This window comes from Neomonachus schauinslandi, chromosome 15 (assembly GCF_002201575.2).
Source record: "Neomonachus schauinslandi chromosome 15, ASM220157v2, whole genome shotgun sequence".
Lineage (NCBI taxonomy): Eukaryota > Metazoa > Chordata > Mammalia > Carnivora > Phocidae > Neomonachus > Neomonachus schauinslandi.
Genome location: NC_058417.1, coordinates 25917606 through 25931713, shown reverse-complemented (window position 1 = coordinate 25931713; position 14108 = coordinate 25917606). Strand labels below are relative to the sequence as shown.

At 37.3% G+C, this 14108-nt stretch overlaps 1 protein-coding gene across 1 annotated transcript in view; it reads left to right on the top strand.

The window, feature by feature from the left end:
• Positions 1–14108, top strand: part of MED13 (mediator complex subunit 13) — a 105666-nt gene that overhangs the window by 62020 nt on the left and 29538 nt on the right. Inside the window, exons 12-16 of the mRNA XM_021704562.2 lie at positions 726–847; positions 2712–2802; positions 2935–3149; positions 5305–5501; positions 6241–7154. Coding sequence (XP_021560237.1) covers positions 726–847; positions 2712–2802; positions 2935–3149; positions 5305–5501; positions 6241–7154 — 1539 coding nt within the window. The remainder of the gene's footprint in view (positions 1–725; positions 848–2711; positions 2803–2934; positions 3150–5304; positions 5502–6240; positions 7155–14108) is intronic.

Genomic DNA, 14108 nt, shown 5'->3' with positions numbered 1-14108 from the left:
TACCAAACTGCAAATTTGGTTTTTTTTGTGTGGGAATGTAAGAGGAGTTTAACTTCCATTGGTGTTTTTATTTTTTTTTAAAGTAATCATGTATTTTTTCCACTATAATTGGTCGGGGCGGGGGGAGAAAAAGGAAAGTAAAATTCTAGAACTAAAATGAATCTTAACCAAAAGGTAATATTTATTGAGTACTTAAGTACCTAGCACTGGACAAAGTGCTTTAGCTACGTCCTTTCATGTTTAATTCTTGCCATTACTAAGGTACAGAGAGGTTAAGTAACTTGCTCAGGGTCATTCTATTAGTGTTAGAGTTGGGAATTCAGATTACTAATAGTCCATCTGACTCAAGAGCCAGAGCACCTAGTCCTCATACGATGCTTGTTTTACATTTCAGGAAGATAGAAAAATAAAAATGTGTGTGTGTGTGTACTGTTGTCCTAAGAATGTATGTCTTTTTATTTGATATATAAAATCAGAGTACTTAGCCATGTTATGGATTACATAGCCTTTGGTGAGCTTCCTGGAGAAATTACTACTGTTTATTTGCAACTTTATTTCTATGAAAAAAATTTTTAGGTTTTAAGCAAATCATAGTTTCTTATTGCAAAATACTCTTATAAGTTTAAAGTTAGATATCTAGTTTAAATAACTAGAATAATACTTATTTGGTCAGTAGTAGCATCTTTTATTTTGTTTTTCTGATTGACTCTGATTGACATATATAGATGCTCCACGCCCTACTAGTCATGCCCGTCCTCCATCAACCAGTTTGATTTATGACTCAGACCTGGCTGTCTCTTATACTGACCTTGATAATCTCTTCAATTCTGATGAAGATGAACTAACAGTGAGTATTTTATTAATGGTTAAGGTTATAATTTCTTTTCCTTGATTTTATATAGACTTTTCAGAAGTGATATGTGACTTGAATAGTACATTTGAGCCCTGAAAAATAGGAAATATTTTGGAATAAAATTTTATTCATTGGTTTCTTTTTTTAAAACTTACATTTGAGCAGTCTTGGCATAGTGTCACCTGTAAGCTGTGGGGGTTTTTTTCTTTATTTTTATTTTTTATTTTTTTAAAGATTTTATTTATTTATTTGACAGAGAGAGACATAGCGAGAGCAGGAACACAAGCGGGGGGAGTGGGAGAGGGAGAAGCAGGCTTCCCGCAGAACAGGGAGCCCGATGTGGGGCTCAATCCCAGGACCCTGGGATCATGACCTGAGCCGAAGGCAGACACTTAACGACTGAGCCACCCAGGCGCCCTTCTTTATTTTTTTATATTTGAAGGACATGTGTGATTAAGCTTAATTTCTACCATATGTTCTTTTTCTGCAGTCTTTAGGAAGCAGAATTATTTAACTGTTCTTTGATCTCTCATTTGAGAAATGACCCTGGAATTGACTCACATACATAAAATAATAAATAATTAACATTAAAATTGTGTGCCTTGTCAGTTTATTAAGGAACACTACTTCTTTTGAATATGATTGGCATTTTAGCCATTATTGTAAAACAGCTATATACTATAATAATGAAAGAGGCAGAAAGAGAAATATTTAACTTTGCACATCCGTTTGCAGAGAAAGGTGATTATAAAAGAAAATTTAAAATGAGATTTGCTAGAATGTCAGACTTGACATTCAGCAAATTAATGAACTGAGTGCTGCATTATCATAAAAGGGAATTCCATTTTCATCTGCATAAAGGTAGCTTGGAAACTTCTATAGTACATTTGGTCATTCTTGTTCTGTATTACACTTTTAATCCTCTCTGTTGTATATATGATACACACATACACCCTGCATATATATATTTATGTATATATGTATATACACATACATGCACATTTGGTGTCTTCATTTAAGTGACATAGGCAGATATAACTATACATAAACTTACATTCTATATCCCTGAATACTTTGGTACTTTTATGCTTTCTCTCTGTTACCATTCATGTATCAGCTGTGGCTCTTGTGAGGTAAAAAGGTTATAATTAGAACTCAGTCTACATATTTATGACAAAGTGGCTAACAGGAGGCTTGGAACTAAGTCGTCAGGTCTAAAAACATTGGTGACAGATTGGAGATGGTAAAACGATTTGTTCAATGTATTAAAACTAATTTTTAGTTAGGTATCCTGTTACTTATCAAATGAGATCTTTCTGAAGTTTGTGCTTTGTTTTACATGTTGTAGCATTTTTATAAGGGTAAGGAGATTATTAAACAAGATAAAAGTATAAATTAGGTTTCAGAGGGGTGATTGAATATATAGGAAACTTCAGTGTGTTTTATTTAAGGGGACAAATGCTTTATGAATATCTTTTACTAAGAAGCAGTTCTGATACTATAAATCCTTATTGCGGGTTTCCTTTTTTTTTTTTTTAATTTTAATAGGCTTTAAGTGGTAGGTTATTTTTGCTTCTGTGTGTTCTGGAAGTATTGGTCCTGTGTCTTGGAGGAACTTTCCCTCTGTTAATTTGCAGGATTATCAAATAAACAAATTAATCTTGGTTCACTGATTGCCTAAAAAGTGTTTTACATCTTTATAAATTTTTCTAATAACCAATATTTATCTCTGGCACAACCAGAATAATATATTTGATGAATGGGTTTGACCTTCAAGTTATATCTTAATGATTACCATCTTGGATCACATTGGACTTAAAATTTCAGATAAATAATGTGTTTTTGTTTTTGTTAATAGCCTGGATCTAAAAAGTCAGCAAGTGGAACAGATGATAAATCCAGCAGTAAAGAATCAAAGACAGGAAATCTGGACCCACTATCTTGCATAAGTAAGCTTCCCAAATCTGCTCCAGATAAATCTGTAAATTTTTAATCTGAATAAAATTCCACACTCCTTTCTTTTAAACACAGATTAACTTCTTTTTAGTCTTATGTTAAAATGTGTGTTTTATTAAATATAGGCACTGCAGATCTTCATAAAATGTATCCTACACCACCATCATTGGAACAACATATTATGGGATTTTCCCCAATGAATATGAGCAATAAAGAATATGGTAGTATGGATATAACACCTGGAGGAACTGTTCTAGAAGGAAATAGTTCTAGTATAGGAACACAGTTCAAAATTGAGGTTGATGAAGGATTCTGTAGCCCAAAACCTTCTGAAATTAAAGTAAGTATTTTATTTTTCTAGAAAAATAATTCACTTTATATATGTATATATATGCTTTTATATATATATATATATTTTTTTTTTTTTTAATTTAAGAGTGGGGAGGCTTGGGAGGGGCAGAGGGAGAGAGAGAATCTTAAGCAAGCTCCACACCCAGTGTGTGGAGCCTGCTGTGGGGCTCTATCTCACAACCCTGAGATCGTGACTTGAGCCAAAATCAAGAGTCCACACACCCAACCAACCGAGCCACCCAAGCACCCCTCCAATATTTTCTTACAGATTCAGTTTGTTGCTGTATTTTTTTTAAAGATTTTATTTATTTATTTGACAGAGAGGGAGACAGAGAAGGAACTCAAGTAGGGGGAGTGGGAGAGGAGAAGCAGGCTCCTTGCTGAGCAGGGAGCCCGATGCGGGGCTTGATCCCAGGACCCTGGGATCATGACCTGAGCCGAAGGCAGCTGCTTAACTGACTGAGCCACCCAGACACCCCCAGTTTGTTGCTGTATTAAAAAAATCTATTCATGGTGATTCTTATTTTGTAGTTAACAGATATGAAGACTAAAGAGTGGTGACACTATTAAGAATGCCTTTAAGAACACTTGGGCTGCTTCCATAATTTGCTATTGTAAATAATGCTGCTGTAAACATAAGGTTGCACGAATCCCTTTGAATTAGTGTTTTTGTAATTTTTAAATTTTTTTGTTTTTGTAATTTCTTTAAAAAAATTTATTTATTTATTTGACAGCATAAGCAGGGGGAGCGGCAGGGAGAGGGAGAAGCAGACTCCCCCCGCTGAGCAGGGAGCTGGACTCAGGGCTCGATCCCAGGACCCTGGATCATGACCTGAGCTGAAGGCAGCCACTTAACAGACTGAGCCACTCAGGCGCCCCATGTAACACCCAGCAGTGTGATTATTGGACTGTAGGGTAGTTCTGTTTTTAACTTTTTTAGTAACCTTCACTGTTTTCCACAGTGACTGCACCAGTTTGCATTTCTACCAGGGGTGCAAGAGGGTTCCTTTTTCTCCAACACCAGTTGTTTCTTGTGTGTGTGGTTTTTTTTTAACATTTTATTTATTTATTAGAGCGAGAGCACAAGGAGGGGGAGCAGCAGGCAGAGGGAGAGGGAAAAGCAGGCTCCCCACTGAGCAGGGAGCCCAACATGGGGCTGGATCCCAGGACCCTGGGATCATGACCTGAGCCAAAGGCAGCCAATTAACCAACTGAGCCACCCAGGCGCCCCTCTTGTGTTTTTGATTTTAACCATTCTTACAAGTGTAAGGTGATCTTATTGTAGTTTGTTTTATTTGTTTAGTTTTTTTTTACCTTAAGTAAACTCCATGCCATACATGGGGCTCAAACTCAACCATCCTGAGATCAAGAGTTGCATGCTCTACCAACTGAGCCAGGCAGGAGCCCCTCTCATTGTAGTTTTGATTTGCATAACTCTGATGATGAGTGATGTTGAGCAGATGAATGGATAAAGATGTGTATGCCCACGCACACACATCCACACCCACATAGGAATATTATTCAGACATAAAAAAGAAAGAAATCTTGTCATTTTCAATGACTTGGATGGAGCTAGAGAGTGTAATGCTAAGCAAAATAAGTCAGACAGAAAAAGACAAATACCATATGCTTTCACATATATGTTGAATTTAAGAAACAAAGGGGGGAAATGAGCAAAGGAAAAAAAAGACAAACCAAGAATCACTTTTGACTATAAAGAATAAACTGATGGTTACCAGAGGGGAAGTTGGTAGGGGGATGGATGAAATAGGTGATGTGGATTAAGCAGTGCACTTGTGATGAGCACTGGGTGATGTACGGAATTGTTGAATCACTGTAGTATACACCTGAAACTAATATAGCACTGTATGTTAATTAATTGGAATTAAAATAGAGTGAATTCATTTAAGAATAAAATTATATTGGGTACCTGGCTGGCTTAGTCAGTAGAGATTGTGACTCTTGGTCTCAGGGTCATGAGTTGAAGCCCTACTTTTGGCGTAGAGCCTACTTTAAAAATATATATATATACATATTTACATTTTATTATTTTGTTTAAAGAGAGGGGGGAAAAAGGCTAGAGTGAGTTTGGCTTTTTTCCCCTGGAAGATAAGATGCTGAAAGTCATGGTCTTTGTATTATAGGATTTTTCTTATGTCTATAAGCCTGAAAATTGTCAAGTTCTGGTGGGATGTTCCATGTTTGCACCTCTAAAAAGTCTACCAAGCCAATGTCTGCCTACTATCAAATTGCCAGAAGAGTGTATTTACCGTCAGAGTTGGACTGTTGGAAAATTGGAATTGCTTCCTTCAGGGCCTGCAGTGCCATTCATCAAAGAGGGGTATGATTTAGATTTATGTTATTGGTATAGTGTAGATCTGCTTACATAGCTTTAATTTTTTTCACAGAAGTACCTGCTTTGCTAGTACTTAGAAAAAAGATACTGTTTTTTTTAATTCTAAGAATTGTTTTTTGATCAATAAATTATAATGGTATTAGTTGCATGTTGATAAACTGTTGGAAAACTTAAGACCATTATGCTTTGGTTATTTGTCTTCATTTGCGGGTGGAGGTTTTCTTCAGAAGCACCTTTTGTTTTGCTCTGAAATTCTAAATCCCATTTGTGTATTTGCCGTATCACATACTTCTCATATTTTAATATCTCTGAAATTGGGATGTCTTATAATTGGCAGGATCTTACAATTGCCATTGTCCCTTATTGCATGTAAACATCTCTAAAATCAGGATTTTTTTTTTTAACAGTGACATCTTAGGATCAATGAAATATGGTTATTTGTAGTACAAGAAATACAGATAGTAAATGTGGATGTCTAGGTGTAGATAAGTAAACAGATTTTATTTACAATTTTGGAACTAGTCGGTTAGTCCACACTCTACAACAGTCACCTAGAGTGGATATAATAACCAGATACATATTTTAATTATACTTGTAATTTTTGCACTATTTGTGCTTTCATTTTCAGTGTTACTGAAAAATACTGGGAGATTTTTAGTTCTATTTCATATTATTAATATGTTCCTCTATGTATGTGTTTAATTTTTTACCCTGGTGACACCAGTGATGGGAGTACTATCGATCAAGAATATGGTCCTGCTTATACACCTCAAACTCATACTTCTTTTGGGATGCCTCCTAGCAGCGCACCTCCTAGTAACAGTGGAGCAGGAATTCTTCCTTCTCCATCTACACCTAGGTTTCCGACTCCAAGGACTCCAAGGACTCCAAGGACTCCTCGAGCTGGTGGACCTGCTAGTGCTCAAGGTTCAGTCAAATATGAAAATTCAGACTTGTATTCACCAGCTTCCACCCCCTCCACATGCAGACCCCTTAATTCTGTTGAACCTGCAACTGTTCCCTCCATCCCTGAAGCACACAGTCTTTATGTAAACCTCATTCTTTCAGAATCAGTTATGAATTTGTTTAAAGACTGTAACTTTGATAGTTGCTGTATCTGTGTCTGCAACATGAATATCAAGGGTGCAGATGTTGGAGTTTACATTCCAGATCCAATGCAGGAAGCACAGTATAGGTGTACCTGCGGCTTCAGTGCTGTCATGAACAGAAAATTTGGAAACAATTCAGGATTATTTCTTGAAGATGAACTAGATATCATAGGACGCAACACAGAATGTGGCAAAGAAGCAGAAAAACGTTTTGAAGCTCTCAGGGCTACTTCTGCTGAACATGTTAATGGAGGACTAAAGGAATCTGAGAAATTCCCTGATGAGTTGATATTATTGCTACAAGATCAGTGCACTAATTTATTTTCACCTTTTGGAGCAGCAGACCAAGACCCTTTTCCCAGGATTGGTGTAATTAGTAATTGGGTACGTGTTGAAGAGCGGGACTGTTGCAATGACTGCTACCTTGCATTAGAACATGGGCGTCAATTCATGGATAACATGTCAGGAGGAAAAGTTGATGAAGCACTTGTGAAAAGTTCATGCTTACACCCCTGGTCCAAAAGAAATGGTAAGCATCCTAATGGAATAATTTTTCTGTTTTATTTCCTTTAGTTGTAGGACTGCTTTTCTTTCTTCGGAAAAAGTATTAAAGGCAGTTTTCCATGTAACTAATAGAGACATTGAAATTTGGGACTTAAAACTCCTCTAAGAATGACATTTTTAAAGGGAGAATTTCCTAGCAGTTTAGTTTAATTTCACCAATAAAAGTATGGTTATTGTAAGTCTGTAATTATGTACTTATGTAGGAGTATAAAAGGCACTTTGCAGATGTTAATTAGCAGAAAATTGCGGGCTGTCTGCTTTATTCAACATTCTTTCACTCATTAAATATTTACTGAACACCTGATATGTGCCACAGACTGTTCCATTAGAAAGTACAGCCTTAAGTGAAGCAAACATACTTCTTGCCCTTTTTGAGCCTATAATTTAGTAGAGAAGACATAAACAAAATAAGTAATTATATAATATTAGTGACAATTGCTTTGAAGAAAAAGAAAGGTGAAAGGAGTGGAAAAACACAGGAGTGTACTATTTTAGATGTATGGTTAGAGAAGATATTACTGAGGCATTTGAGTAAAAAACTGCATAAACTGGGAGAATGGAGCTATGGGGCTAACTAAGGGAAGAGTATTTCAGACAGTGCAAAGACCCTGAGGTTAATGTGTTTGAGGAACAGTAAGGAGATATTGTTGCTGGAGTGAATTGGGTGATGGGAGATTGGTCAGACATGAAATCTAAGAACTGGCCAAACACCAAAATCCTGGAGGGGTCTTATGGACCATGTAAGACCTTCCTGTCTATTGTGTTGTGGATGGTAAAGGTAAGAGTAGAAGCAGAGTAGTTAGGAGGCAATTACAGTAGTCCAGGTGAAAGATGATGGTAATTTAGACAAGTTTGGAAGCAATAGAGATAGGAGTAGTGTGTTCTAGGTGTTTTTGGGAAATAGAACCTACAGGATTTGCTGATACATAAGAAAAGATGAGGCATCAAGAATAGCTTGAGCAACAGGATGAAGTGATGGTTCTAATTATAGAGGAGGGAAACGTTGCGGGAAGAGGTCAAGTACACATTTGGAGGTAACAGTTTTAAATTCAGGGGAGTGATTAGGGTTGTAGATTAAAATTTTCTTGTGTAAGTTATCAGTATTAAAATCTATGGAGCTGGATCAAACAACCTAGAGAGTGACTAGAGAGAAATCCAAGGATGGAACTGATGTTTAGAGGTGGAGAAGAAAGGGAGGATCCAGGATAGGAAAACAAGGAAGTGGGAGGAAAACCAAGAGAGTATGGTGTCCTGGAAGTCAAGTACAGGAAATGTTTGAAGGAGAGAATGGTCATCAATGTCAGATAATGTTATACAGATACAGTGTCAGATACTTGTATAGAGTTCTGAAGATCTAATATGTTAATCCATATTAAGTGCTTAGCGCGGTGCTTGCAACATAGTACTGAACTAATAATATAAGCTGCCGTTATTATTAAAATAATCAATTAGATATTTTCTTTCAGGCACAACCAACCCAACACTTCTTTTTTTTTTTTAATTCTTATGTTAATCCCCATACATTACATCATTAGTTTTAGATGAAGTGTTCCATGATTCATTGTTTGTGCATAACACCCAGTGCTCCATGCAGAATGTGCCCTCCTCAATACCCACCACCAGGCTAACCCATCCTCCCACCCCCCTCCCCTCTAGGACCCTGTTTGTTTTTCAGAGTCCATTGTCTCTCATGGTTCGTCTCCGATTTTCCCCGCTTCATTCTTCCCCTCCCGCTACCTTCTTCTTCTTCTTTTTTTTTTTTTTCTTAACATATATTGCATTATTTGTTTCAGAGGTACAGATCTGAGATTCAACAGTCTTGCACAATTCACAGCGCTTACCAGAGCACATACCCTCCTCCCCAGTGTCTATCACCCAGTCACCCCATCCTTCCCACCCCACCCCCCACTCCAGCAACCCTCAGTTTGTTTCCTGAGATTAAGAATTCCTCATATCAGTGAGATCATATGATACATGTCTTTCTCTGTTTGACTTATTTCACTCAACATAATACCCTCCAGTTCCATCCACGTCGTTGCAAATGGCAAGATCTCATTCCTTTTGATGGCTGCATAATATTCCATTGTATATATATACCACATCTTCTTTATCCATTCATCTGTTGATGGACATCTTGGCTCTTTCCACAGTTTGGCTATTGTAGACATTGCTGCTATAAACATTGGGGTGCACGTACCCCTTCGGATCCCTACTTTGGTATCTTTGGGGTAAATACCCAGTAGTGCAATTGCTGGATCATATGGTAGCTCTATTTTCAACTTTTTGAGGAACCTCCATACAGTTTTCCAGAGTGGCTGCACCAGCTTGCATTCCCACCAACAGTGTAGGAGGGTTCCCCTTTCTCCGCATCCCCGCCAACATCTGTCATTTCCTGACTTGTTAATTTTAGCCATTCTGACGGGTGTGAGGTGGTATCTCATTGAGGTTTTGATTTGGATTTCAACCCAACACTTCTTAAAAGTTGTCTCAATATACCACTAACTTTTCTAACTTTTGGTTATTATATAGAAAATTAGCCTCCTTCAAAATGTGGTTTTGGGTAAGGATCTTTTCTAAGGTGATAATCTGCCATATAATAACTTTTAGTTGGTCCATGTGTCATTCACTAATTCAGTTATTTTTTTTGACACATATGCAAAACAATGTGCTTGGTCTTCTAGGAGATAGGAAGATAACCTATCTTTAAATTGCTTACGCAGTACTCAGAGAACCAAAACTATAATGCAGGGTTGAAAGAAGTAAAAACACCCTAAATGCCCATTGACAGGAGAATGGATAAATGATTATGATAGTACAAATAGAATGTTGCATAGTTCTAAACATGAATAAAACTATATGTAACAAATAGGTGAATCTTAGTATTGAGAGGAAGGAGAGTGGGAACAAGTCCTAGAAGATTATATATGGTAAGTTACCTTTTTGTAAAGTTTTAAAATGAGCAAAACTAAATATTTTTTAGATGCACATAAAATTCAGGATAGTGGTTAATTTTTAAAAGCTGAAGGAGGGTTAGGATAGGGAGAAGCGCTAATATGATTTTTGTGGTGATGTTCTAGTTCTTGGGCTGTGATATCATAGTTGTTCATAATGTTAAAGAAAATTTGTGACATAGGAGGGCAGTACATGGACCAGTGGTTAAGATTTTGTTCATGACATAGTTTGATGATTCATGGAACTCCTTATACTCAAGGACAGAGTTAGAAAAAGGTATAAATAAATGTCATAGATGTTCAAAAAATGGGCAGGATTGTTTTCAGCCATAGGTAATAGTTAAGAACATATGCTGTGGAGGCAGACTGCTTGAGTTTGAAATATGGCTTTATCACTATATACTATGACATTGGGCAAGTTATTTAATCTCTCTGTGCTTCAGTTCTCTTAAATTGTGTCAGTAATAGTATTTACCCCAAATAGTGTTGAGAGGATCAGTGTTCTATGTAACAGAGAGCGGTGCCTGGCACAAAGTAAGAACTCAAATATTAGCAGTTGGTAATAGTAGTAATAGCAGAAGCAGTAGCATTAGTGGTACTCTATTGCTTGTTTTTAAGAACCAACTCATCTTGAAAGTTCTCATCACAAGAAAAAAATACTATGTAACTATGTATGGTGATGGATGTTGACTGGACTTATTGTGGTGATCATTTTGCAATATATACAAATACTAAATCATTATATTGTGCACCTGGAACTAATGTTATGCCAATTTTACCTCTATAAAAAATAAAAAAAAGAACTAGCTTATGCCAGTTGTACCTCAAACAAGACCCAACTTATCTGCCAAATAGAAAACATTGAGCCTTGGGCGCCTGGGTGGCTCAGTTGGTTAAGCGACTGCCTTCGGCTCAGGTCATGATCCTGGAGTCCCTGTATCGAGTCCCGCATCGGGCTCCCTGCTCGGCGGGGAGCCTGCTTCTCCCTCTCCCACTCCCCCTGCTTGTGTTCCCTCTCTCGCTGTGTCTTTCTCTGTCAAATAAATAAATAAAATCTTTAAAAAAAAAAAGAAAAGAAAAGAAAACATTGAGCCTCAACATTTTTTGTGTAACAGTAAACATTGATGTAAACAGGAAACTTTACAGCCATAAAGATAAATTTCATCGTAACAACTTCTATTAAAATAATTCAGAACAGAGGTGCCTGGCTGGCTCATTTGAAGAGTATGCCACTCTTGATCTTGGGGACATGAATTCAAGGCCCATGTTAGGTGTAGAGATTACTTAAATAAATACTTAAAAAAATAATAATTCAAGGGACACCTGGGTGGCTCAGTCAGTTAAGCGTCTGACTCTTGATTTTAGCTCAGATCTTGATTCTCACGGTCAGGAGTTCAAGCCCCGCAGTGGTCTCCGTGCAGGGCATGGAGCCTACTTTAAAAATAAAAGATGATAATTCAAAGCAAAAAAGCAGTTCCTTTATGTTTCAATTTTTAAATTTCAATATAAAGACAAATAATGTGGGGTGCCTGGGTGGCTCAGTCAGTTAAGTGTCTGCCTTTGGCTCAGGTCATGATCTCAGGATCCTGGGATCCAGCCCCATGTCGGGCTCCCTGCTCACTGGGGAGTCTGCTTCTCCCATTCCCTCTGCTCCTCCCCCCGCTTGTGTGCATGCACGCTTGCTCACTCTGTCAAATAAATCTTTAAAAAAATGCTGTGATCTAAATGTGTAATATTGGAATACTTTCATTAAACTATAGCAGCATCATGAAAGAAAAGGTCCTACATTAGGACCTTTGCCCTAATTGTTTCCTCTGCCTCGGACACCTTTCCCCCATGTATTTACAAGGGTAACTGTCTTGTCGGTTAAGCATCCAACTCTTGATCTCAGCTCAGGTCTTGATCTTGCGGTTGTGAGTTCAAGCCGCACGTTGGTCTCCATGCTCGGCAGGGAACCTACTTTAAGAAAAAAAAATCTCGGGTGTCATTTTATCAGTATAAAATTGCAAACCCCTCTTCATGTTCTCCATCCTGCTGCTTTTGCTTTTCTCTAGAGTGTGTTTTACCTTTTAATATACTGTATAGTTTGTTGATTAATTATTGTCTCTCCATTAAATTTACCCAGTGAAAGTTCTGTGAAAATGCTAGGGTTTTTGTCTGTTTTGCTTGTTGATAAATCCCAAGTACTTACAACAGTGCCTGGCATATAGGAGATGCCCAACGTGTTAAAATATTTGTTTGAAGGAATTAAAAAGGTCAAGCCATAGTTTGTATATTTTAATGGTAGTGTTTATTCTTTTTTCAAGATAGGAAAAACTTTGTTCTAGTTATGAAAAAATACATACTTGCTGAAAAGAATGAATCTAGACAATGCAGAAAAGTAGAAGTAAAAATTGCCCATATTTCTGCCCATTTACAACAGCATTACAGCACTCCCAAGATCACTCTTTCAACAGCTTTATTGACGTACCATACAATTCACTCATTTAAAGTGTACAGTTGAATGGTTTTTAGTGCAGACATACCTCAGAGACACTGTGGGCCTGGTCCCAGACTACCACAGTAAAGTGAATATCACAATAAAGTGAGCCAAATGAACTTTTTGGCTTCCCAGTGCACATGAAAGTTAGGTTTACACTACACTGTCGTCTTATTAAATATGCAGTAGCATTATGTCTAAAAAATGTACACACCTTAATTTTAAAATACTTTATTGCTAAAAAATGCTAACCATTATCTGAGCTTTCAGCAAGTCATGCTCTTGTAGCTGGTAGCTTCAGTGTTGACGGCTGCTGACTGATGAGGATGGTGGTCGATGAAGACTGGGGTAGCTGTGGCAATTTCTTAAAATGAGACAACAGTGAAGTTTGCCACATTGATTGATTCACAAACAATTTCTCTGTAGTATGAGGTGCTGTTTGATAATATTGTACTCACAGTGGAACTTTTTCAAAATTGGAGTCAGTCCTTTCAAATTCTCCTGCTGCTTTATCAACTAAGTTTATGAATATTCTAAATCCTTTGTTGTCATTTCAACAGTTCACAACATCTTCACTGGAAGTAGATTTCATCTCAAGAGTAAGAAGCAACTTCTCATCCATTAAAGTTTTATCATGAGATTGAAGCAGTTCAGTCACATACTTCTCTCACTATTTCCACCACATTTCCACTGAAATCTTGAATCCCTCAAAATCATCCATGAGGGTTGCAATCAGCTTTTTCAAAATTCCTGTTAATATTGGTATCTTGATCTCTTCCCATGAATCACAAATGTTCCTAAATGGCATCTAGAATCGTGAATCACTTCCAGAAGCTTTTCAATTTACTTTGCCCAGATCCATCAAAGGAATCACTATCTAAGGCAGTTACAGCATTATGAAATGTATTTCTTAAATAGTAAGACTTGGAAGTTGAAATTGCTCCTTGATCAATGGGCTGCAGAATGGATGTTGTGTTAGCAGGCATGAAAACAACATTAATCTCATTGTACATCACCGTCAGAGCTGTGGGGTGACCAATGAGCAGTCATATTTTGAGGAGGTTAGGCGCGTTTAGGGTGGTATGGCCATAGACTGAGCAGTCATATTTTGAAAGGAATCTTTTTCTGAGCAGTAGATCTCAGCAGTGGACTTAAAATATTCAGTAAATCATGATATAAACAGATGTGCTGTCATGCAGGCTTTGTTGTTCCATTTATAGAGCAGGGGCAGAGTAGATTTAGCATAATTCTTAAGGGCCCTAGGATTTTCAGAATGGTAAATGAGCATTGACTTCAACTTAATGTCACCAGCTGCATTAGCCCCTAACAAGAGAGACAGCATGTCCTTTAAAGCTTTGGAGCTAGGCATTAATTTCTCTTTAGCTGTGAAAACCCCTGTATGATGTCTTCTTCCAATTGAAGGTTGTTCTGTCTGCATTGAAAAGTCTGTTATTTAGTATAGCCATCTTCATTAATGATCTTAGCTTAA